The sequence below is a fragment of the Scyliorhinus torazame genome, chromosome 1 (genome assembly GCF_047496885.1).
Source record: "Scyliorhinus torazame isolate Kashiwa2021f chromosome 1, sScyTor2.1, whole genome shotgun sequence".
NCBI lineage: Eukaryota > Metazoa > Chordata > Chondrichthyes > Carcharhiniformes > Scyliorhinidae > Scyliorhinus > Scyliorhinus torazame.
In genome coordinates this window covers 356,075,327-356,100,817 of record NC_092707.1, presented here as the reverse complement: position 1 = coordinate 356,100,817, position 25,491 = coordinate 356,075,327, and the positions used below count along the sequence as shown (strand labels likewise).

The following is a 25,491-nucleotide window of genomic DNA, read 5'->3' as shown; positions in this document are numbered from 1 at the left end:
CCTGTTCCACACTATTACCTCTGGAGTTCTCTAAACATCTAAACTTGGTCTTCTCAGCTATAAGTCGTCATCACTGACATTACTTGAAAGCACTTCAGGTCCCAATATATGCTGACGAACCCCAGCTTTAACCTCACCACCAGCTCTCTCGGTCCCTCCAATGCCTTTGGTTTATCACGCTGCTTGTCAGACATTTCAACACTGAGTGAATAGAGATTTACTACAATTAAATATTAGGTAGTCCCAAGTGATTGTCTGCCATCCCAGTCATCAATTCTGTTCCCTAACCATTGGCTCTATTCCTCTGCCTAGCACCGTCTGAGGCTCAGCCAGACAATTTGCACCCTTGGTGGTCCATTTGACCCTAAACGGAGCCACTGACCTCATATCCACTTCATCACCAAGCCTGTCTACTTCCACCTCTGTAAACATCGCCCATCTCTACTCCAGCCTCAGCTCGTCTGCTGCTGAAACCCTCTTCCAAGCCATTGCCACCTCCGGGCTCAACTATTCAAGTGCTCTCCAGGCAGGCCCCCCATCTTGCACATTCCACTGACAATAGATAGGACTAGAAAAGAGGTTCTGCTTTGGGATTATGAGCAGCTGGGGCTAAACTAAAAAGCAGAATCACAAAGGTAGGTTGCTACCTGAGACATGAGCAAAAAGATTAACAAAATTAGAGCGATGAATGTGTGGCTCATAAATTGGCATGGGAAAAATGGGCTTTGATTAATGGGGCATTGGTACCACTGGGGAAAATGTCACCTGTACCATTGGGACGGTCTTCACCAGAACCGTGCTGGGAGAAGTGTTCAGGCTAGTGATATAACTAAGGCAGTAGAGTGCTTTAAGCTAAATAGAGAGGGCAAGGAGTCACGTGAGGGGAGATGTGGTACAATGAAGAGAAAGGACAAGGTAACAGAGCAGGATAGTGATATGGGTAATGTGAGCCAGAATGTGACAGAAAGGGACAGAATCTACAAACTTAAGAGTGTACGAGCGGGAAAGGTCAGCGTTTTCAAGGATGGTAAAAAGACAGGATTAAAGGCTCTGTATCTGAATGCGCGCAATATTCCTAATAAAACAAATTAATTGAAAGCAAAAATAGAAACAAATATGCAAGATATTATAGCATTTCAGTCATGGTTGTAAGGTGACCAAGGGTGGAACTGATGTATTCAAATTTGACATTTCAGAAAGATGGGAAGATAGGGAACGGGTATCTTTGTTAATTGAGGATGACACAAGTACAGTAGTAAAATATGACATTAGTTCAGATGATATACAATCAATTTCTGGAAAAAAAGAAATATCAAAGGTAAGAAGGCTCCCTACTAGGAGCTATGCTGTGGGACAGAGTATACAGGAAAAAATAATCCAAGAAAGGTGCCGCAATAATCATGGGCGATTACAATCTTCATATTGATTGGGCAATGCCCCAAGTATGGTTGGTCCATTCACATGGTCCAGAGTAGAAAATGTAGAGGTACTGATGCCTGAACAACTATAGTGCATTTCAGGCACACAGAGCCTGTGGCAGAAAGCATGCAGGAAAATTGGTCCCATTTTTCCAGTGTAAATATCGATGATAAACAGATTTATTGTTCACCCCAAACACACCACATTCATTTTTCTGTTTATAGGAGGCAGGACCCTGGCTGGATGGAAATGCTGAGAAAAACAATTGTGTCAAGCACCTGCATCATAAACATGTCAAAATGAAAACCATTTGATTTCTATTAGGTTTTAATAGTAGAACATTTTTAATTTATTATCCTGTGAGAAGCTATCGTTTTCAACCAGAACGCAATGTGCTTCTTTTCCACGTTATCAATCAATCAATCAAGGGATAACGATTAGTACTGGTTCAAGAAAATTAAAGAAATTGTGACTCTTCTCTTTGGAAAAGAGAAGACGGAGAGGAGATTTGATCGTGGTGTTCAAAATCATGAGGGGTCTGGACAGAAACCATCCCCATTGTTGAGATTGAGAATGAGGAGACACAGATTTAAAATAATTGATTAAGCAACAAAACATGAGGAAAAACATGAGCAAGTGGTTAAGATCTGGAATTTGCTGCCTGAGGGTTTGCTGCAGGCTAGTTCAATCGAGTCATTTAAAAGAGAATTGGACTGCCTTCTGACAAGGAATAATTTATAGGGTTACGAGGAGAAGGTGTAGGAATGGTACCAGGTGACTTGCTCACGTGTACAGCTGGTACAGGCAACGGGCCAAATGGCCTCCTTCTGTGCAGTAACAATTCTGTGAAATCAGATTGCCCAAGGTAACCTGGAAAAGGAATTCATAGAGTGCATTCGGGACAATTTGTGAGAGCAGTATATTCTAGTGCCATCCAGACAGCAGGCTATTCCAGAGCCGGCAGTGTGCAGTGAGATAGGATTAATTAATGGCCTCAGAGTAACGGAGCCTTCAGGCAACAACAACATGATAGAATTTCACATTCAGTTTGATGCTGAGAAGCGTGGATCGAAGACGAATGACTTAAAATTTAAAAAAAGGCAATTATAAAGGTACGAGGACAGTGTTGGCTAAAGTGAACTGAAAAATAGGCTAATAGTAGCGAAAGTGTCAGACATTTAAGGAAACAATCTATAATTCTCTACCGGCCTCCCCAAACAGGCGCCGGAATGTGGCGACTAGGGGCTTTTCACAGTAACTTAATTGAAGCCTACTTGTGACAATAAGTGATTATTATTATTATTTTACTTGTCCACTTTGTCAGGAAAAATAACAAAGCATATTGTTTGATTGGACAGACTGGGTAACTCTGTGGTACAGAGGGATCGGGGTATCCTGGTACTTGAATCACAAAAGGTTGGTATGCAGATGCAGCAAGTGATTAAGAAAGCAAATGGAATGTTGAATTTATTGCAAGGGGAATTGAGTCTAAAAGTAGCAAGTGTTTCTGCAGCTGCAGAGGGCCTTAGATGAGGCACAACTGAAGTACTGAGTGCAGAAATGGACTAGTTCATAAGAAAGGATATAATTACAGTAGCAGTTCTGAGAAAGCTCACTTGACTTATTCCTCAGGTTATCCTCGGGTTATCTTATGAGGAAAAGTTGGACAGGTTGGGCCTATCTTTAGAAGAATGAGAGGTGATCTTATTGCAATATTAAAAATCCTGATGGGACATGGCAGTGTGGATAACGAGAAGAGGTTTCCCCATGTTGGGCAGCAACACACCCCCCCCCCCCCACCCACCTCCGTCGGCGGATGCAGTTCGCCATTGGCCACCAGGATACGCCAAAGTCAATCGCCATGCCGCTGAGGGTCACGACTGGAAGATGCTGCAGGCAGGGTGGGCCTCAGGAACACAGTTACAAATTAGGGGGGGGGGGGGCTTCTACTTAAAACTGAGACAAGGAGATTTGTTTTCCCTCTCAACAGATCTTTGGAATTTTCTTATCCAGAAAGCAATGGAGATGGATCATTTGGTATATTCAAGGCTGAGTTGGATAGATTTTTAATTGACAAGGGAGTGAAGGGTTATGGAGGGCTAACAGGAAAGTGGAGTTAAAGCCACAAACAGATCAGCCGTGATCTTATCGAATGGCGGATCAGGCTCTAGGGGCTGAATGGTTTATTCCTGCATCTAATTCATCTGCTCTTGTAGACCTTGTCAAAACCTCTGCTGTCCGTATCTTAACTCGCTGTAAGTACTGTTGACCTATCACCCCTGTGGGCTTGCAGGCCTACACTGGTTCCCTTTCTGACAATGCTTCGATTTGAGAATGCTCATTCTTACTTACTGTGACAACCTGCCTGATTACTATTGGCTGGGGATTATTGCCAATCCAACAATTCTTAGTGAGTATGAGCTCCCCCAATGAGGGGGATGGAGAAATCATTAGCAGAGTCACCTGCATAAATAGAGCTGGCCAGTGTGCTAGAGAGGAGAGAGCAGTGGTGGAGTACTGCTGCTGGTGTATATATGTAGTTTTGTCCCTACAAACACATGCTGGATTCTTCATGGCCCTCACAAAAATTACAAAACCCTCCGTGCCTCTCCCTATCTCGCCGTCCTCCTCGAGCCCTGCATTCCTTAAACCTCTGCAGGAGTTCCTCAGGGTGGTGTACTAAATCCAACCATCTTCAGCTGCTTCATCAATGACCTTCCCTCCATCACAAGGCCAGAAGTGGGGATGCTGATGATATGAACACTACTGTGCACCTGTGGAACTCCTCAGATACGGAAACAATTTGTGACCGCATGCTGGACAACATTCAAGTTTGGACGGCTAAATGATGCTAGGAAATGATCATAACCAACATGAGAGAATCTAACCATTTTCCTTTGATGGCATTAACATCACTGAATCTCCTATATTAAACATTCTTGGAGTATTCGCTGACTAGAATCTCAACTGGAGAAGGCAGTTGAGTTTAATGGAATGCTCTCCAGTTGCCTGGATGAGTGCAGCTCCTACAACACTCAAGACGCTCAACATCATCCAGGATAACCCAGCCCAATTGGCACCCCACCCACCACCTTAAAACATTCAGTACCTGCATCATCGACACACAGTGACACCAGTGTGTACCACATGCCAGATGCACTGCAACAACTCATCCAAGCTCCTTCGACAGCACCTTCCAAACCTGCTATCTCTTCCCACCTAGGAGAAAGGCAGCAGATACGTGGGAGCACCAACACCTCCAAGCCACACATCACCCAGACTTGGAATTCTATCACCATTCCTTCACTGCCGCTGGATCAAAATTCTGGAACTCTCTCCCTAACAGCACTGAGTACCTTTACCAGATGGTTTACAGCATTTCAGGAATGGGGCTCAATCACCATCTTCTCAAAGGCAATTAGGGTTGGGGTGACACTCACATTCCACAATCAAATACAATAAATATCACTCCACCATCGGCACCCATGTTTTTAGTTGCCCTAGCCCAAAAATTACCTCCTTACACATCCCCACCTCACTTTCCTCCTTTAAGAAACTCTTTAAAACCTACATCTTTAAAAAACATTTTAAAGTACCCAATTCTTTTTTTCCCAATTAAGGGGCAATTTAGCATGGCCAATTCACCTACCCTGCACATCTTTGGGTTGTGGGGGGTGAGACCCACGCAAACACAGAGAGAATGTGCAAACTCCACACGGACAGTGACCCGGGACTGGGATAGAACCCGGGTCCTCAGTGCTGTGAGGCAGCAGTGCTAACCACTGCGCCACCGTGCTGCCCAAAACCTACCACTTTGACCAAGCTGGCACCTGTTCTGATATCTCCTTACGTGGCTCAATGTCAAAATATGTTCAATATTGCTGCTGTGAAGTGTCTTTGGGCATCCTATTTCAAAATGCACTAAACAGATACAATTTGGTGCTGTTATAAATAGCTCAAAGAACTGTACAAATGTTCATCCAGTTACTAAGGGGTTAAGTGTCAGGCCATCTGCCACTCATCCATGTGGTCGATCAAATACAGAAATATGATGACTCCATGGAAATCTTGGGAGTCAAGGACCCCAATTTGAAAACCTGTGTATCAGCGATCTGAGGGCTTTGCATCTTGTTTGTTACCTAGTCCAGTGTAATTTATCCATGTATTAAACATGCTAGAACATTCATCATCCTTATAGATGAATACTTCTACTTTCAAATATGATTCTCAAAAGGTCCTTACATCATAATGCAATACACTGGCTCCAAGCATGTGGAATTTTAACGTTACCTACCTTTACTTTAAGAATTGGAAACATACGTACAGTTAATGGCATTCTTCCTTCCATTTCTGATACAGATGCTTGTGAATTCCTGATTCTTTTCAAATTCGTTCCCCTTCCCATTATGACACATTGATAAAAGAATACATCACATGGAACAGTAGATCTTTCAGGACAACATACATTTTTCAGGATTCATATGAACAACTGCATACCTGCCAAGGCCTGTCCCAGTCCAACGGAATAGGAATTGCACCAAGCCAAGCTCCAAATAAGCTGCACATTGTGGTGATCTGAAGACTGGTATCCCAGATAGACATAGCCCTGTATAATGGAATGGGTAGATTAGTTACAAGGTCAATTCCGACTGTAATGCTGTTGAAAGTTTGGGCTGCAGAAATGTGGTGTTGAGCATGCAAGGCAAAACTAGTTTGGGGAGAAAGCAAGAGAGGGACGGAGAGAGAGAGAAAGAAATAAAAGCAGCATGTGAAAGGGAGTGACAGTAGGATAGAGTTATGCTGCTGTTTCACCCTGTCTGTGACAGTTTTGTGTCAGCTCCCTTTCTAAGGGAAACTCTGATAGCCATTGGCCTTTTTCCAGTCAGCAGCATCCCAAGCTATCTTTAGTTCTTGCCCTTGGGGAAGAGTTGTTCCTGAGCAACTGTACTGCAATGTGGGCAAGTTTGGGTTATGACATTATGTAGAATACATGGTTGTTCCTTGCCAGATACTGACAGATATACTGCCGTACCAGCCTCCCCGAACAGGCGCCGGAATGTGGCGACTAGGGGCTTTTCACAGTAACTTCATTGAAGCCTACTCGTGGCAATAAGCGATTTTCATTTCAGAATGCCCCCATACCTGGCATCGCAATGCAACTCGGATAGCTATATTTATTGTCCAACACTGATTGTCCCGGTGATGGACTTTCTTTTGACAGAGGGACTTGCTAAGTGACTTCCAAGTTAATCACGTACGTATGATTGGAATCACATGTATAATGGGTTGGAGTGGTTAGTTCCCTTTATTGAATTTACTTTCACAACTTGCCACGGGGAGTCTGAACTCATGACCACTCGGTTGTTAGCCTAGTCGCAAAAACACAGCAATGCTGCACTGATTAGTGTACTGCAGCAGAATTTTGAAAGAGCTGGAGAACCGTTAGACAGCACTGTGCATAGGTCTGCCTGTGATTCAACATGAATTTCACACAAGGCGCTTTTGCTTACTGGCCTACATTAGCTCCTGGTTATGCCTCAATTTTAAAATTCTCATCCTCGTTTTCAAAAACCTCTCTGGCGACGACTTCCGGGTGCGGCTATGCAGAGCTAGGTCGCATATTCGGTAGCTCCCGCTTGGAACGGACTTTTGGGCTCTTTTACAGGGCCCCCACGGCATTTGTTTGACATTTCCCGGTGTGGCAGGAAGACTGCAACATTCCCCTGACAGTGTCCCCCAGGAATGTTATGTCTTTTGGCTACCAGACCCGGCAGAAACAGTAAAAGATTTGGCTGTAACTGCAGGATAAACAGAGTCTCTTCCAGCATGCAGGCGGGGGAAGGGCAAGCTTAAAGCTGCAAACTGACCTGAGGGCCTTTATCAAAGTTGAATTCTAACAGCAGAGGGAACAACTGTGAAAAGATCTCACCAAGGCCACCGAAGAAGCGGGGACGAGGCTTCCGGTGGCGGCCATGGAGGAGTAGGTCGCGCATTCGGCAGCTCCCGTCTGGAACGGACACTTAGACCTTTTTCAGGAGTTTCCACAGACATTTTGGGGCAGATTGGTGAAGCGAACACTGCCAAAAGGATTCCCTCTCGAGAATTCCGGTTGCGGCTATGCGGAGCTAAGCCGCACATTCGGCGGCTCCCGCAAAAACGGACTTTTGGGCTCTTTTCTGGCCCCCGAGGTCACTTTTTCGACGTTTCCCGGTGTGGGAAGGAGTTAATAATAGCTTCCCGTCAGTATATGGCTTTAACTAGGAGCGGGGTGACAAAAAAGGTGGTGGTGGACCAGAAGAAGGGAGGGAAAAAGGACAAAATGGCGGCAGGCGGAGACCAGGCAGCGTGGAGGCAGTGGGCGGAGGAGCAACAGGAGGGTATCCAGCGCTGCCTCAGAGAGATTAAAACGGACCTGCTAGAGCCGATGAAGTCTTCTATTGATAAGCTGCTGGAGACACAGACGGCCCAGGGGGTGGTGATCCGAGAGGCACAACAAAAGATCTCTGACAATGAGGACGAGATCTTAGGCCTGGCGGTAAAGGTGGAAGCGCACGAGGCGCTCCACAAGAAATGGCAGGAGCGGTTCAAGGAGATGGAGAATCGGTCGAGGCGGAAGAATCTGCGGATTCTGGGCCTCCCGGAGGGGCTGGAGGGGCCGGACGTGGGGGCCTATGTGGTCACCATGTTAAACTCGCTGATGGGAGCGGGGTCCTTCCAGGGGCCCCTGGAGCTGGAAGGGGCCCATAGAGTGTTGGCGAGGAGGCCCAAGGCTAACGAGCCTCCGCGGACGGTGCTGGTGCGGTTCCATCGGTTCGTCGATCGGGAGTGTGTGCTCAGGTGGGCCAAGAAGGAGAGGAGCAGCAGGTGGGAGAACGCGGAGGTTCGAATATACCAGGACTGGAGTGCGGAGGTGGCGAAGAGGAGGGCCGGGTACAATCGAGCGAAGGCGGTGCTGCACAGGATGGGGGTGAAGTTTGGCATGTTGCAGCCGGCGCGACTGTGGGTTACCTACAAGGACCGGCACCATTATTTTGAGTCTCTCTGGAGGAGGCGTGGGCCTTTGTTCAGGCCGAGAAGCTGGACACAGACTGAGGGTCGGGATGGGCGATTGGGGACTGTGGTGGATATGTTATGCCTATTTTTGGTTCGGGGGGGGGGCCTTTGCATTGTTTTGGGTTTCTTTTTCTCTGTGTTTTTCTCTTTCGGGTTGGGGAGGGTGGATGGGGCGGGTTGGGCACTGTTTTGGTTGGTGGCGGGGCCTGGTAGGTGGAGAGCGCGGGATTTTCTTCCCCCGCCGAAGACTGGGGGGGTGGGACCGTGGCGGGGAAGCGAGGATTGTTTCCCGTGCTTAGAACGGAGGGGGAGAGCCTGTGAATGGGGAGCGGGAGAGGAGGGTGTGCCACACAATGTGAGGAGTCGAAGGGGAGGCGGGAGTGGCCGGGGTCAGCAGGAGTCAGCTGACTTGCGGAAGTGCAATGAGGGGAGTAAACCAGCTAGGATGGGTCCTAGCCGGGGGGGGGGATCGAGTTGCTGCTGCTAAGATCAAGGAGGAGCTGGAGCGAGTGGGGTGGGTCGAGACGGGGGTATGCCGCTGTGGGGAACGGGCCGGGTGTGGGGTGCGGGCGCGTGGCTGGCCGAGGAGGGGGTCATGGCTAGTCGGCGGGGGAGGGGGACGGGTAGCCCCCTGATCCGGCTGATAACCTGGAATGTAATGGGACTGAATGGGCCGGTTAAGCGGGCCCGCGTGTTCGCGCACCTGAAGGGGCTCAAGGCGGATGTGGTTATGCTGCAGGAGACACACCTGAAGGTGGCAGACCAGGTAAGACTGAGGAAAGGGTGGGTAGGTCAGGTGTTTCACTCGGGGCTAGATGCCAAAAGTCGAGGGGTGGCGATCTTGGTGGGAAAGAAGGTGTTATTCGAGGCGTCGAGCATTGTGGCAGATAATGGCGGTAGGTACATAATGGTAAGTGGTAAGTTGCAGGGAGAGAGGGTGGTACTGGTCAATGTGTATGCTCCGAACTGGGACGATGCGGGTTTTATGCGGCGTATGTTGGGTCAGATCCCAGACTTGGAAGTGGGGGGCCTGATAATGGGGGGAGACTTTAACACGGTGTTGGATCCTGCACTGGATCGCTCCAGGTCTAGGACGGGTAGGAAGCCGGCGGCGGCTAGAGTGTTGAGGGGATTTATGGACCAAATGGGAGGGGTGGACCCTTGCAGATTTGCAAGGCTGGGGGCTAGGGAATTTTCATTCTTCTCACATATCCATAAGGCTTATTCTCGAATCGACTTTTTCATTTTGAGTAGGGCGCTGATAGCGAGAGTAGAGGATACCGAGTATTCGGCAAGAGCCATTTCGGCAATAGCCATTTTGGCAATAGCCATTTCGGACCACGCCCCGCATTGGGTGGACTTGGAGATGGGGAGGAGAGGGACCAGCGCACGCTGTGGCGCTTGGAGGTGGGGCTGTTGGTGGACGAGGAGGTGAGCGAGCGGGTCCGAGGAAGTATAAACAGGTACTTGGAGACCAACGACAACGGGGAGGTCCAAGTGGGGATGGTATGGGAGGCACTGAAGGCGGTGGTGAGGGGAGAGCTGATCTCCATCAGGGCCCACAAGGAGCGGAGGGAGAGGGAGAGGCTGGTGGGGGAGATGGTGAGGGTAGACAGGAGGTATGCGGAAGAACCTGAGGAAGGATTGTTGAGGAAGAGGCGCAGCCTCCAGGCAGAATTCGACCTGGTGACCACCAGGAAGGCGGAGGTGCAGTGGAGGAAGGCCCAGGGGGCGATCTACGAGTATGGGGAAAAGGCAAGCCGGATGCTGGCGCACCAGCTTCGGAAGCGGGATGCAGCTAGGGAGATCGGGGGAGTTAAGGACAGGGGAGGGAGCGTGGTGCGGAGTGGGGTTGGCATCAATGGGGTCTTCAGGGACTTCTACGAGGAATTGTACCGATCCGAGCCCCCACGGGAGGAGGGAGGGATGGGCCATTTCCTGGACCAATTGAGGTTTCCAAAGGTGGAAGAGGGACTGGTGATGGGTCTGCGGGCCCCGATTGGGCTGGAGGAGCTGATCAAAGGGATAGGAAGCATGCAGGCGGGGAAGGCACCGGGGCCAGACGGTTTCCCGATCGAGTTCTATAAAAAATATATGGACCTGTTGGGCCCGCTGTTAGTTAGGACCTTCAATGAGGCAAGGGAGGGGGGGGGCTTTACCCCCAACGATGTCCCAAGCACTGATCTCCTTGATCCTGAAGCGGGACAAGGATCCCCTGCAATGTGGGTCTTACAGACCAATTTCCTTGCTAAATGTAGATGCCAAGGTGCTGGCGAAGGTCTTAGCCACGAGGATTGAGGATTGTGTGCCGCAGATCATCCATGAAGACCAGACGGGGTTTGTGAAGGGGAGATAGTTGAACGCGAATGTGCGGAGGCTTTTGAACGTTATCATGATGCCGGCGAGGGAGGGGGAGGCGGAGATAGTGGTGGCGATGGACGCTGAGAAAGCCTTCGATAGGGTAGAGTGGGGGTACCTGTGGGAGGTGCTGAAGAGGTTCAGGTTTGGGGAGGGGTTTGTCAGGTGGGTTAGGCTGTTGTATGAGGTCCCGATGGCGAGTGTGGCCACAAATAGGAGGAGGTCCGAGTACTTTCAGTTGCACCGAGAGACGAGACTGGGGTGTCCCCTGTCCCCCCCTGCTCTTCGCACTGGCGATTGAACCCCTGGCTATGGCACTGAGAGAGTCGAGGAACTGGAGGGGGTTGGTGCGGGGTGGGGAGGAGCATAGGGTGTCACTTTATGCGGACGACCTGCTGCTGTATGTGGCGGACCCGGTGGGAGGAATGCCAGAGGTAATGAGGATCCTTAGGGAATTCGGGGACTTTTCGGGGTACAAGCTCAATATGGGGAACAGCGAGCTGTTCGTAGTTCAGCTAGGGGACCAGGAGAGGGGGATTGGCGAGCTCCCACTAAAAAGGGCGGAGAGGAGTTTCAGATATTTGGGGGTCCAGGTGGCCAGGAGCTGGGGGGCCCTGCATAGGCTTAACTTTACAAGGCTGGTGGAGCAAATGGAGGAGGAGTTCAAGAGGTGGGACGCGTTGCCGCTGTCCCTGGCGGGTAGGGTGCAGTCAATCAAAATGACGGTGCTCCCAAGGTTTTTGTTCCTGTTCCAGTGCCTCCCCGTGTTTATCCCGAAGGCTTTTTTTCAGGCGGGTTAACAGCAGTATAATGGGGTTTGTGTGGGCGCGAGGGACTCCGAGGGTGAGAAGGGTGTTCCTGGAGCGGAGTAGAGATAGGGGGGGCTGGCACTGCCCAACCTCTGTGGGTACTACTGGGCCGCCAATGCGACAATGGTGCGCAAGTGGGTGATGGAGGGGGAGGGGGCTGCATGGAAGAGGCTGGAGACGGCGTCCTGTGTGGGTACGAGTCTGGGGGCGTTGGCAACGGCGCCGCTGCCGCTCCCTCCAAGGAGGTATACCACGAGCCCGGTGGTGGTGGCGGCCCTCAAAATCTGGGGGCAGTGGAGGCGGCATCGGGGGGAAGTTGGGGCCTCGGCGTGGACCCCATTACGGGGGAACCACCGGTTCGCCCCAGGGAGAACAGCTGGAGGGTTTTCGGAGTGGCACAGGGCAGGGATACGAAAGTTGGGGGACCTGTTTGTGGACGGGAAGTTCGCGAGCTTGGGTGAGCTGGAGAAGTATGGGCTTCCCCCCGGGGAACACCTTCAGGTACTTACAGGTAAGGGCGTTTGCCAGACGGCAGGTGGTGGAATTCCCACGGCTACTGCCACACACATTACAGGACAGGGGGCTCTCGGGGGGGGTGGGTGGGAGTGGGGAAGATCTCGGAAACTTACCAGGTGGTGGAGGAGGAGGAGGAGGCCTCGGAGGTGGAGTTGAAAGGTAAGTGGGAGGAGTTGGGAGAGGAGTTCGAAGAGGTGATGTGGGCAGATGCCCTAGGGAGGGTGAACTCTTCCTCTTCGTGCGCGAGGCTCAGCCTCATACAGTTTAAGGTGCTGCACAGGGTACACATGACCGGGACAAGGATGAGCAGGTTCTTTGGGGGTGAGGACAGGTGTGTTAGGTGCTCAGGGAGCCCAGCAAATCACACCCATATGTTCTGGGCATGCCCAGCGCTGGAGGAATTTTGGAAGGGCGTAGCGTGGACGGTGTCGAGGGTGGTAGGATCCAGGGTCAAACCGGGCTGGGGGCTCGCAATATTTGGGGTGGCAGAGGAGCCGGGAGTGCAGGAGGCGAAAGAGGCTGGAATTCTGGCCTTTGCGTCCCTGGTAGCCCGGCGAAGGATTCTCCTTCAGTGGAAAGATACGAGGGCCCCAAGCGTGGAATCCTGGATCAGCGATATGGCAGGGTTCATTAAATTGGAGAGGGTGAAATTCGCCTTGAGAGGGTCGGTACAAGGGTTCTTTAGGTGGTAGCAACCGTTCTTAGACTTCCTGGCAGAACGATAGACATTGGTCAATGGCAGCAGCAGCTCGGGAGAGGGGGGGGTTTACTTTATTTTTGTTTATGTTATTTACACTGGAAGGGTCTGAGGGGGTGTATACACCTGTTGTCTTATGTTGGGGTGTTAATGTTAAGTTATTATTTAGGTCCGGGGGGGGGGGGGGGGGGGGGGGGGGGAGGGGTTTGGGGGGTTGCTTTTTTAGATTGTGTTTTGTACTTATCCCTGTTGGGTTCTTTTCTCTTTCTCATTTTGTTTTTGATATTTTATGAAAACCTTTAATAAAAATTATTTTTTTTTAAAAACCTCTCTGGCCTTGCCCCTGCACTCATTTATGTTCCTTCCTCGAGACCTACAACCCTCCCAGATCACTGCTCCTCTCTAATTCTGGTTACTTGTGCACTTCTATTTTACTCATTCCATCATTGGAGGCCATGCTTTCAGCTCAATGGAATTCCCTCCCTAAACCTCTCTGACTCTCTACCCTCTTTTAAGACATTCTTTAAAATCTACCTCTGACTAAACTTTTACTAATTGTCCAAATACATCCTTATGTGGCTCAATGCCAAAGTACCTAATTTTGTTTGACCACACTTGGTAAGTTTTATTATGTTGTGAGAGGACAAAGACTTTCCACGCTATATATTTTTATAAAATAGATATCCTCAAAACTATTACTAAAATATTTTAAAATGGACAAAGACTTTTTAGAATGGTTTAATCTATGACTGTCTATGACCCCCTACAATACAGAGAAACTTGTGCCTCGGTATCCCGAAAGAGGCACTAAGACCCCTAACCTTGGAGACTGGTACAGGCCAAATTCAAACAGAGCTATACAAAGGCCATCTGCATTTCATAACCAAGCCTGCCCAACTGGTGTCTACTCGTCTACTAGGACAAATAGCCACGCAACCTTCCTTTCAATGGTTGAGACATTTAACTATCTTAGGGATCCAGATGAGGGATACACATCCTTTGTCAATATCACTGAAGGGGTGGGAATCATGTGTCATGGACCTCCAGTTTGTGGAACCAGTAATATTGCCTTTCAAACGGCAAAGTCAATCTGCTGTTTGCCATCCTACAAGCAGCCACACAGAAAAGGGGTTCTGCTGAGGTTAAGCCCCTGGCCCCATCTACACTTTCTGCTGGAACTTCTGTAACATCACCTACAAGACTGATTCATCTCTGCTGGTCTATCGCATCATGTAAAAAGTCAACCCCACCAGAAAAGTGAAGTATACGGTATCGGATTTGAGCCTGTTAACCTCTGTGAAGAAATACTTCATTGCACTTTGATTCTGCACTCTGAACCCTTGTGAAATCATATTTATTTTATCTGTGGTTTCAGAGCTGTGAATCTTTCTTTTCTCTATTCCTCTTACTATACAAATGCAAAGGAGGCAATGTTGCGACACTCCTCCCGCATTTTGAATATGTTCTAACAAACTAACCCTTTCAGTTCATCCGACTTTGGGTTTGCTGTGGGATTATTAATAGAAAATGGATCACTCAAAAACTGAGGGGTTGAGAAATACCGTTTATAAATGAGGAAGCAAATCAAAAACACCGGTTTATGGCGGGTGGCGAGGGAGAAATTAGTACTGTTTAAATTAACCCTCTCCTGTCCATAACAATGTTAACTGTCCAGTATAAAAGCAGGCTGTTCTATATGTTGACCAAGCGTTGGGCTGTGACTCCTGACGGAGTGGCAATTGAGTCAGATTGCCACTAGGCAAGATCTGTGCAGTGCAGCACAACCTGGGGCCTCCCATTGAGAGCAGCTCAGTTGCAGATAAGTAAGCGATTTCCCCTGAGGTGGGGGTTTGGGAGATGTCAGAAGTCGGGCCCGGTCAACTTTGGGGGGGGGAAATGAGTTGGCAGTCGGGTCTTGTAGGGTCCACCCCCAGATACACCGACCTGGAGCTCAAATGTTACAGCCAGTTATCATAAACCAACAAAGAAAGGCAGTCTGGGAACTCTGAAATGCCCAAGACTACATCAGAGTTGAAGCATTCCTTTTGATAGTTCTTTTAATGTGGACACCAAAATCAAATTAATTTCACTCACTGGATTCTCCCAACAAGTTGTGAATTTTAACGACTACTGTCTTCATTTTAAACTTCCAGTAACAAGATAATTTTTGGAAACATACTAAGTAGTACTGTGAAAGCATAGTTGTAGTGGTTCCATCCCAGTGTTATGAAACACAATGAGCAAATGGAGACAGCCCATATCATGTCATGTGACGAGGTGTGAAAGCAGGTCATCTCTCAGTCAGCTGCAACCTGAAGCCAAACGGTGGTGATTTTATTTCGGGAGCAGGATTACCCTGAATGTATCATAGTCAAATACGCACAGCAGTGTGAAAAATCAATACATTAACACCACATGAGCCTATTGCCACAAACTAATTGGTTATAAGGTTGCACCATATCTTAAGGTTCATGAAACCTTATGATACCATACATCTTCACTTTCTGTGTCATGATGACCTTTATTTCTCTCTCACTTATACACTTGCGTCTACGACATGGCTCAGTCAAAAAAAACATTAAAAAATACATTAAAACAATGCCCCACATTAAATAAGCATCTTGCAGGTCACTATGTGACTCACAATTGTGCAATTAATTATGGTTACGTAATGCCTTTAATGTGCCAAAATATCCCAAGGCACTTTTACAAGCGCTGTCACAAATATTTGTCACATGAGGAGATATTAACACAAGTGACCAAAAACCTAATGAAAGAGGCAGATTTCAAAGAAGGTAAGTGAGGTCAGCAGGCACAGAGGTTGGCCCTTTCTTTCATTCTACAGTCTTCAATTTAAAAAAAAGCTTAGCACCATCATGTCATTACTGTCAGCATATGTCTTTGTGCTTTCAAGCTATGGGCCTCGACTTTCCAACTAAATTTACCTATTTGTTCTTGATTGGCAATATATAAAAATAATTACTTGTCAGTTTTGTTAATGATACTTGATGCTCGTCCTGTAATTCATCAAACACAAAGGTCAGCACTGGAAAATCTGCTCAGATTTAATTTGTCCCCCTTCCTCGATAAAAGTCTGCGTAAGTACAAAGAGAAATAGGGAGTGAAACTGATCTGCACCAGCAGACTTCTCACCAGCGCAGTTTATATTTGCTAAGATTTTGCTGATATTTCGAAATTAAAACTAAATAGAAGTGACAGTCAGACTAGGAAACGGATCCCCAAAAAAGAGTTTGAACTATCGTTCTGTGAACCACAGTGGAAAGGTGTGGTGAAAATGCAGCCGCCAATTTGGGCTACCAGCAAAGACTAATTTCACTCCATTTACTTGTATGCAATTTAGAAAGGATCTTAAAGTGCCGGAGCGAAATTTAGCAAATTCAAATTTCACTTCACTGTAACTCTCACCAAAATTCACATTTCAAATGCTGCCAGCTACATAATTATTTTTTTTTGCTCGAAAGATTTATATTTTGTTAACAAATGGTACTGGTCTCCCCTTTGCACCGATAATTTCTACCCGTCAGGAAGTTGGGGAGTTTTTCCTCTGTACATATGCATGTCATTATCATGGCAGCTGTCCTGCAGTGTGGCTGCAGTGTAAATGGGGCAGCTCAATTTCACATCTTGGCTGCACTCCCAAGTAAAGATTCAGTTACTTTGGAGTACTAGACAGTTGTTGCCTTGAGCAAAGGAAGCAAGAAAAACAAAACCAGGATGAAGGATCACACATGCAGCCAGAATTCCAATTCCTTTATACTCCAGCCAAGCACTTTGTTTGCTTAGTAGATCCTGAAGTGCAAGGAAAGCTTTAACTTACTGGATTCGTGCAGGAATTTCTTCAATAAGACAAAGGGCAAGAGGTACAACTACAAGAGAAATTTCAAGGCTGGCCTTCCTATTTAAAAAGTGGCCGATAGCTGATCCTACAATGGGGCGGTTTATGGAAAAAGAATTCCAGCACATCGTGTCCCTTTCCATTCACTCCTATTCAACTGCCCAGGGGTTTGCCAAACTGACACGCAAGTGCACAGTAATTCTAATCTAAGGAGCAAGTGTTTCCAATATATCTACTCCCACTGAGTGTCAGCGATGTAACTTTTGAAGTAAAAGTATATTCCTTTGCATGCTAGCACAACACATGTTTGTTAGCACTTGACTTGAATTGGAAGCCACTTTGTGTAATTTGCAGGAGCCCAAATCAAGCATTATAGTTGAATATATAAACCTCTCGAATTATTGTTTGTGTGTCTGTACACCCCCTGGTGGTTCAAATGCTATTAACTATTGAACAACAGTAAACCTGTAAAAAGATTCCTGCACTTGTATTCAGGTAATGTCAGTAAAATGACCTTGAAGAGAAATCTAACTCAGCCATTCATAGGAATTCCCATCCTTAAGATTATAAACTAAGATTGTTATGGCATAATCCTCTAAGACAAAGCTCTGCAAACTTTGCTTATGCATAACCCTTTCTAAATTTAGCCATCTGCCTGCATGCCCTGACCAAACAGGGTTTAATATTTTAACCCCTTTCAGGCTCAAACCTTCTACACAAAGGGCACAATTCTGCTAGAAGGGAACAAAGTCCCCGAGCGAGCGCATTTGGCCGCATGTTTCCCGGCGCTCGCAGAGCCGAGAAACACATGGCTATTCAACGCGAGTCATGTTGAATAAGGGGACTGAACGAGGAATGTGTAGCCCTGTTTTGTAAACTCAAGAGCTCAGCTCGCCGGAACTCACCACTGAAGCGAGAGCTGCGGACACCAGCCCCAGTCCACCCCACCAAACACCCACGCCAGCAACCCCAGCCCGATCACACATGGATGCAAAGAATGCCAGCTTGGCACTGCTGCCTGGGCATCTTGGCAGTGTCAGGCTGGCACCCAGGTGGCACTGCCATGGTGCTAGCCTGGCACTGCCAAGGTGCCTAGGTGGCACCAGCAGCACCAGGGCACTGCCCCTGCCCAAAGGACATGCAGCTGGGGCCCTCCGATCCCATGGGGGATCCCCATGAGTGCCGTTCTGTATGGTCCCCATTTGTGGGGACGAGTGCTGAACAGCGCTCGCCCAAGGTCTCTGAGGTGGAGGGGTTGAATCCCAAAGCCTCAGGTACCTCGGCAATTTGCACATTAGAGTGAGGGCTAGCTGTATCCCTCTAATGTGAAGTTTTGCCAAAAAGTGATCCCATCCACAATGGGCAGGATTCACATCGCAATGTCTCGCAAGATCACGTTGGATCTTGCGAGGCATGGCGAGCCAGGTAGATCCCGGGAGTGTTGTCTCCAGACTTTCATCGGTCACGCTGCGCTTCGGCAAGCTGCTTTAAGGTGCAGTGTGGCCTTTGGATCAAGCCCAAAGTGTGCAAATACATATAAAGCAAATGATTCCTTAGGAGTATTACCTGACATTAATAGTGTTTTGTTCAAGCAGCGGCATGTAATGTTTGCAGTGATAGCATGAGTCATAAGTTGTTTTCTACACAAGAGAGCTGACAATACTTTTATTTCATTCCAGTGCATGATGAAAATCTACTTGTAAATTGTAGTAAATTTAATTGCTTCACTTCTCATCATTGATATGATGGGTGGTATTTTGCAGTCCGCTCGGGCAGGTTTGAAGGTCAGGGCGGGCGTGTCTTAAAATGCACCATGTGGCTGGTGTCAGACAAGTGGGGGAGGAGGTGGGCAGCAAGGACAAACCTCTTTTGGGGTCCCCTGTTTTCTTTTGGAGGCAATCCCCGTCCCCCTAAATCATACCTCCCATGCCACCTTTAGCCATTGTCCATTGTTACTGTTACATCCTGGCAGGTATAGTATTATGCGACACGTGACCAAAACGATCAGTTAGACTGGACAATTACCGGGTAACTGAAGCCATTGTATAGTGTATGGTGATTGGTGCCTAGGGCTCAGTACACCATCATCACTGTCATATTTACTTCAAGATGTTGCAAATTCCCCAAGAATCTCAAAGCTCTTCTTGAGGTGCTTATTATGAAAATGCAATTAATAAAATAAACTCTACCATTCGTCAATTCCTTCTGCATAATCCCGTGGCCCCAGGAATAACTTGTCTACTCCGCGTGGTATGAACACTTGTTGGGGAATCCCTCTCTGAAACAGTACTCCGGTGAGGTCTCACCAATACCCTGTCTCGCTGTAGCAAGACTTTGCTACTTTTATACTCTATTCCCCTTACAATAAAGGCCAACATTGCATTTTCCTTTCTGATTACTTGTTGTAATGGCATGCTAACTTATGGTACAATGACACCCAGGTCCCTCTGTATTGCAGTATTCTGAAGTTTCTCTCCATGTAAGTAATATTCTGTTTTTCGATTCTTCGTGCCACAGTGGACAACCTCACATTTTCCCACATTATACTTTATATGCCAATTTTGCCCACTCACCTAACGTTTCTGTGGGCGCGATCCAGCAGATAAAAGTTTATGTCTGCTTTTGGGAGCATTTCTTGGCAGCTGCAGTGCCGGGAGTCACCCTGCTATTCAACAGTACTTTGCCTTTTTTTGACACATATTGCTACCCTGTGCACCAGGGTGCCTTGTCCATTATCTTTCCAAATCTCCCCTCGTGTGAACCTCCTTCACCTGCCCCACCGCCGCCACCCCCCGCCGCCCCCCTCCTGTCACACCTTCCAGTCTCTGACCACAGACTAAATCCGAAGTACCTCGCCTGATACTGTGTCCATGTATGTTTCTCCCTCCCTAACCCATTGTAATGTTTGAAGCTCAGACTCCAGCTCAACAACTCACAGCCAAAGTTCCTTGAGCTGCAGACATTTGCAGCAGATGTGGATCATATTAATATTCATCAATACCCACATGCTACAGCTGCAACACCTCATCTGCCCTGCCATTCTTATTGTGTTCACCTGAACTGATGATGTTTCACATTTAGAAATATCACTCAACTGTTGTTTGTAGTTATACCAAGTAGTTTAGCTGTTTAAGCTATAAATTTTAATATACTACTTCTATCATTCAGTCCTGATTTAATTACTGCCTGTATTTAGAGGAATAAATCGTAAAACCTCACCAAACAAGCACCTACTTGGTCATCTGATTAAATCGTTGAAAATCCAGCAGCTTCTAATGGCTGAAAAAAAAACCAGAACTCTTTTCCTGCTTTAGACTGAATTCCTGTACCTCATTGCATTCAGGCCATGTCATACACTGCTTGAAACGTGTTCAAATACTTGAAATCTGATTTAACCTTGGCTCCCCTCTATTGCACCTTAAGGTGACCAACAGTGTGAAGTCCAAACAAGTCCTACCCAGCACTTTTCACAGTATCACAACAAAAATTGTGGAGAGAGTGGTCTGCAGAAGTGTGATACTCAGCACTCTGGCAGTGGTGCTAATCAATCATGGTAAAACTGTCAGTGTTTGTCATTGTTACCCATGAAACCTCTCTCGCGGCACGTGTGCAGCTGAAAGCCGATATCTCGAAGCTGAGGTCAGTGATTTCCACTCGCTCAATTCTTCACTGGGCGTGTTGTAATCCTCATAGATCAAAGTCCATTATAAATCATTGAACTGACATAAGCTTAATCTTCTGTACTAATATTATTGCTGTGAAAACCCTTAACGGGGCACTTTGTTGATAGAGATGTTATTGGATTTTAAACATTTATATCGCACTGATCATGACCACTAGATATGTCAAAGTGTTTTACAGTCAACAAAGTGTTTTGTTTGAAGAGCAGTCATTTAGTAATCATACTAAATGCTGTACTGTAAACACATGCTGTAGGAAATGCACTAAGACATAATTACTGTTGAGCAACCTCTCTGGTCCTGAAAACAAGTTTTACATTTGCGGAATGTCAAATCTCTCCATTCCATAATAAAAATTCAATTTTGTTAAGGTTTGTTTGACATTTCAGTTTCTGCCTTAATCCCTTGTGTGTGTCCCAATCTTGATTTAATTGTCTGAAATGGGAATGTTAGTAATTGGTTTGCTGTCTGTGCGAATTCCTTAATGTGACTGGCTGCTTCACCTGTTGATACCCTGTATTTGGTGCCAGAGCTAAACTTTCCTCAAAATTGGCATCGAATGCCATCACTGCGCCGCTGGCTGCAAAGTCCGCGACAACGTGGCCCTTTTTTTTTTAAATAAAGAAAATGCAACGTAACATTTTGTCTAAACATCCCTGTGCACAGCTTTAGTGAGTTGCAGTTTCTTTAACTCAGGCTTTCTAACATTTCTACAGGGAATATTCTTCCTGCTTTCAGAAGGTGGAAGCAGACTGCTCAACCCTACCTTAACTGCTGTGATGCTTTTACCAAGGCCCTTTGGGACCTGGGGCTCATGAAGGTCATCAAAGACTGCTCCAACTATTGAAGATACCTCCACCATCTCAGCCCGTGGAAGATGTCAGGGAGGCTGAGTGGCTGCCTGTAAACTGTGGTGTGGGTAGTACATCCTCCAATCTCCACCCCATTCCCATGCACTTCCCCATACATGTGCTGATCGCACCACAGCACATTACTGTTGCTGTGGATGGTTACTATTTGTCTCTTCTGATGTGCTGTCAAATGCATTCAATGAGCTTTCCACCATGACCGTGTCAGTTTGAAATTTGAGAAAAAGTTGTATCGGCACAAAAAAACCTCTTGCCAAACATTTACCAGGGGGAATACAGGCATCCAGGTGAGCTTTTATTCAGTGGGGATAATCGCAATATTAAATATTCGCTGAAATGCTGCTCAAAAGCACCCCAGTTTCAATGCTCAGTTTCCCCAAGCACCAAGAAACCTGTGCTGGGCAGGTTACATATAACACCAATAAAATTAAATGTAAAAGAGACTCCATTAGCAACTCGGAAGGACGTAAAATGCAGCAAAATAAGTACTTACTTGCCTGCACTAATTAAAGCCCCAATTCAAACACAGCTCTGTTAAACCCGGAATGGATGCAGTGCAGCTGGGTTGCAGTCGCAATGTCAAGTTCCGTTATTTTAACTACCGATCCACTCTCCCTCAAATTCTTAAGAGGTCAAAGTCCTCAAAATTTTAACTCCTCGTTCGCCATGGAACGATTTTAATATATTGCACCTTTGGTTATGAGCAGCTGACAGCAATGCCTTCAAAGCCAATTAACTAGCATATAGAAGGGAATTTATCCGGGATCTTTTGTCCCAGTGAAGACACCCCGGCTCCATGACTCATCTATTCTATTTGTAACATCTGATCAAATGACTGTGAACAAGGAACGAAATGCAAGACTGTTTTATCTAAAGTGTTCATTAGACGCCAGCAGAACATGAGGCAGTTTTCTAAAAGGAGATAAACTGCGTGGCAAAACTTGGTTCCAAATCCATCTACAAGTTTGCTGACGATACGACCATAGTGGGCCGGATCTCGAATAACGACGAGTCAGAATACAGGAGGGAGATAGAGAACCTAGTGGAGTGGTGTAGCGACAACAATCCCTCCCTCAATGCCAGCAAAACTAAAGAGCTGGTCATTGACTTCAGGAAGCAAAGTACTGTACACACCCCTGTCAGCATCAATGGGGCAGAGGTGGAGATGGTTAGCAGTTTCAAATTCCTAGGGGTGCACATCTCCAAAAATCTGCCCTGGTCCACCCACGTCGACGCTACCACTAAGAAAGCACAACAGCACCTATACTTCCTCAGGAAACTAAGGAAATTCGGCATGTCCACATTAACCCTTACCAACTTTTACAGATGTACCATAGAAAGCATCCTATCGGGCTGCATCACAGCATGGTATGGCAATTGCTCGGCCCAGGATTGTAAGAAACTTCAGAGAATCGTGAACACCGCCCAGTCCATCACACGAACCTGTCTCCCATCCATTGACTCCATCTACACCTCCCGCTGCCTGGGGAAAGCAGGCAGCATAATCAAAGATCCCTCCCACCCGTCACAAACAGACTCAAAAACAGCTTCTTCCCCACTGTCACCAGACTCCTAAATGACCCTCTTATGGACTGACCTCATTAACACTACACCCTGTATGCTTCACCCGATGCCGGTGTTTATGTAGTTACATTGTATACATTGTGTTGCCCTATTATGTATTTTCTTTTATTCCCTTTTCTTCCCATGTACTTAATGATCTGTTGAGCTGCTCGCAGAAAAACCTTTCACTGTACCTCGGTACACGTGACAATAAACAAATCCAATCCAATAAACTCTTTTGAATGGCCCCCAATTCCAATCAGATACTCTGCCTTTCTGGAGTTTTACTCAAGCCTTCGTGCTTTAGCACAGCATTTTATTTGTATACAAATCTAGAACCATAATTCAAGCTAAGTAAAACATGTTCAATATTTTAGGAGATACATTTGTTTTTTGACTTATTTTTTGGCATGGTGTTTACTGGGATTGGTGTTCACTGGATTAGCATGGCTTGGACCTACCAAGCATAGCTACAAATAAAATGTCGGTCTTAGTGCTCAAGAAACTAAATCTGCTTATGAAAACTAATTTCAACCTATTTACCCAAAAGAAAGTGAGAAACTGTCTGATGTGTGAACAAAAGAATGTACCAGGAATTTCAAGAACAGCTACAGTCATACTGGCTGGTCTATAATTCTGGCTGTTGTAAGTGGGGAAATAATTGTTTAACAACCATTATTTCCTCTCCCAAGTTTCAGTCCCCTGCTAAGTGTGCTCCTGAAGTGTTTTTGCCTTTTATTGTGTCACATTAGTTATCAAACCTTTTCTGTCAAATTTTTGTACATTTTCTGTGAATTATCATTTTTTATTTGTTTCTTAAACCCGCTTTAGAAAATCTGTGATCTTTTTTTCATCGAGACATTTTACATTTTCTTGTAGTGTTTCTTTAGTTTCCAACGTGAACATTTTACTGAGAAAATTGAAGTATTTTTCACATTTTTGGATATCCCAGTTAACTTTAACACATTTCTTTTTTTCCTCAATTTCTTCTAAGTTCCAATCTTATTAATTTTCTATTAAGCATTTTAATTCAAATTTTAACATTTAAAACACATGACATTACAAAACAACATAAACCCAACACCAACACCGAAACCGCCTCCCCCCCCCCCCCCCCCCCTCCCCACCAACACCTCAACCAACATCCCCACCTCACCCGCTCGCCACCCCCTAGCAGTTGACGGTAACCAGCTCCTTGAAATATAATATAAACAAACCCCATTTAGTTTACGGAATCCCTCACTCACCCCTCTTAGAGAGTGAATTTCACCTTTTCTGAGTGCAAGATCGCCATTAAATCCCCTAACAACACCAAGGCACAGGGGCACAGAAGCTGACCTCCATCCCACAGAACCTGCCTGCGAGCGATCAATGAGGCGAAGACTAAAACATCTGCCCCTGTTCCCATCTGCATCTCCGGAAAGTCTGACGCCCTGAATATGGTCCCAAGGGGCCAGGGCTCTAAATCCACATGCAAGATCGCCGACATCGTGTGGAAGACCCACCTCCAAAGTTTCTCCAACTTTTGGGCAGGGCCAGAACATGTGTAAGTGTTTGACTGGGCCCCTCCCACACAACTCACAAATATCATCCACCTCCTCAAACAGCCGGCACATCCTCGACTTCGTCAGGTGCACTCTGTGCACCACCTTGAGTTGTATCAGCCCCAGCCTTGCACACTAGGTTGAGGCATTTACCCTCTGCAGCACCTCACACCACAACCTCTCCTCCGGCACCATACCCAGCCTCTCCTCCCACTTAGCCTCCACCCCCTCCAAAGCCGATTTATCCTACTCCAAAATCCTCCCAGAGATGGCCGAGATGACGTCCCCCTCCAACCCCATCACTGACCACAACCTCCCCAGCAGCGAGGGCACGATTGGGAGGGTGCTTCTCGATGGTCACGTTGGCGAGATCGCAGCCCGTATTTCATGGCACTCAAGTGCCAGTAATGAGCCCCCATGAGCTTCTCGTTATTACTGGCTGTCTTGCTGTCTTAGTCACCAGACTCACACCTCAGCGTCTCGATGCTAACAAGGAGGAGCTGGTTTTAAACACTCCCTCACCACTCACTCCCAGTCAACACATAAGCAGCGCAGACCTGCTCCTAGTTTTGGGGATGCCGACCTGGCCAGGCTTCTCAACACCATTGATGGGGGACGGGACCTCCTATTCCCCCGCGGAGATTGGAGGACCAACAGCAGGACCACCAATGCCACCTGAGAGGCAGTGGCAGAGCCTGTCAGTTTGGGCAGTATGACCAGGAGGCCCGGAGTTCAATGTAGGAAGATGAAAAACGATCTTCAATGAGTTGCAAGGGTAAGTTATCACCTCTCTCCTGGCATCAGTTCTGCCTGCTATCTCACAAATTCCCAAACACCCCCACAAATCACTGGCTGACTCCTTGCACCCTCCCCACATATGATCTTCATGCTTGTTCCTCAGAGCCCCCTGGCACCCACCAGCACAACTTCTTCATGCCGAGGTGTGGTGCCCACACGTCACCTGCTTTGGACCGCCCTGACCCATCAAGCGTTCCCATCAAACGTGTGGGTGACAGTGCCTTCTCTTTGTTCCCGCAGGAGAAAATAGTCCATAATAAGCACCGGGCCTCTGGACAAGGTTATCCCAGATCTGATTCAGATGCTATGGCACAGCGTGAGATTCAGGA

General features: G+C 47.1%; 1 protein-coding gene across 2 annotated transcripts in view; it reads right to left on the bottom strand.

Moving 5' to 3' along the window:
- The window catches only part of pigf (phosphatidylinositol glycan anchor biosynthesis, class F), a 130,548-nt gene that overhangs the window by 54,127 nt on the left and 50,930 nt on the right, over positions 1-25,491 (bottom strand). The window contains exon 4 of one of the 2 annotated variants that reach the window (XM_072510625.1): positions 5,917-6,025. The exons of the other annotated variant lie outside the window; for it this stretch is intronic. Within the exon in view, the coding sequence (XP_072366726.1) occupies positions 5,917-6,025 (109 nt within the window). The remainder of the gene's footprint in view (positions 1-5,916; positions 6,026-25,491) is intronic. 2 annotated transcript variants of the gene reach the window in all.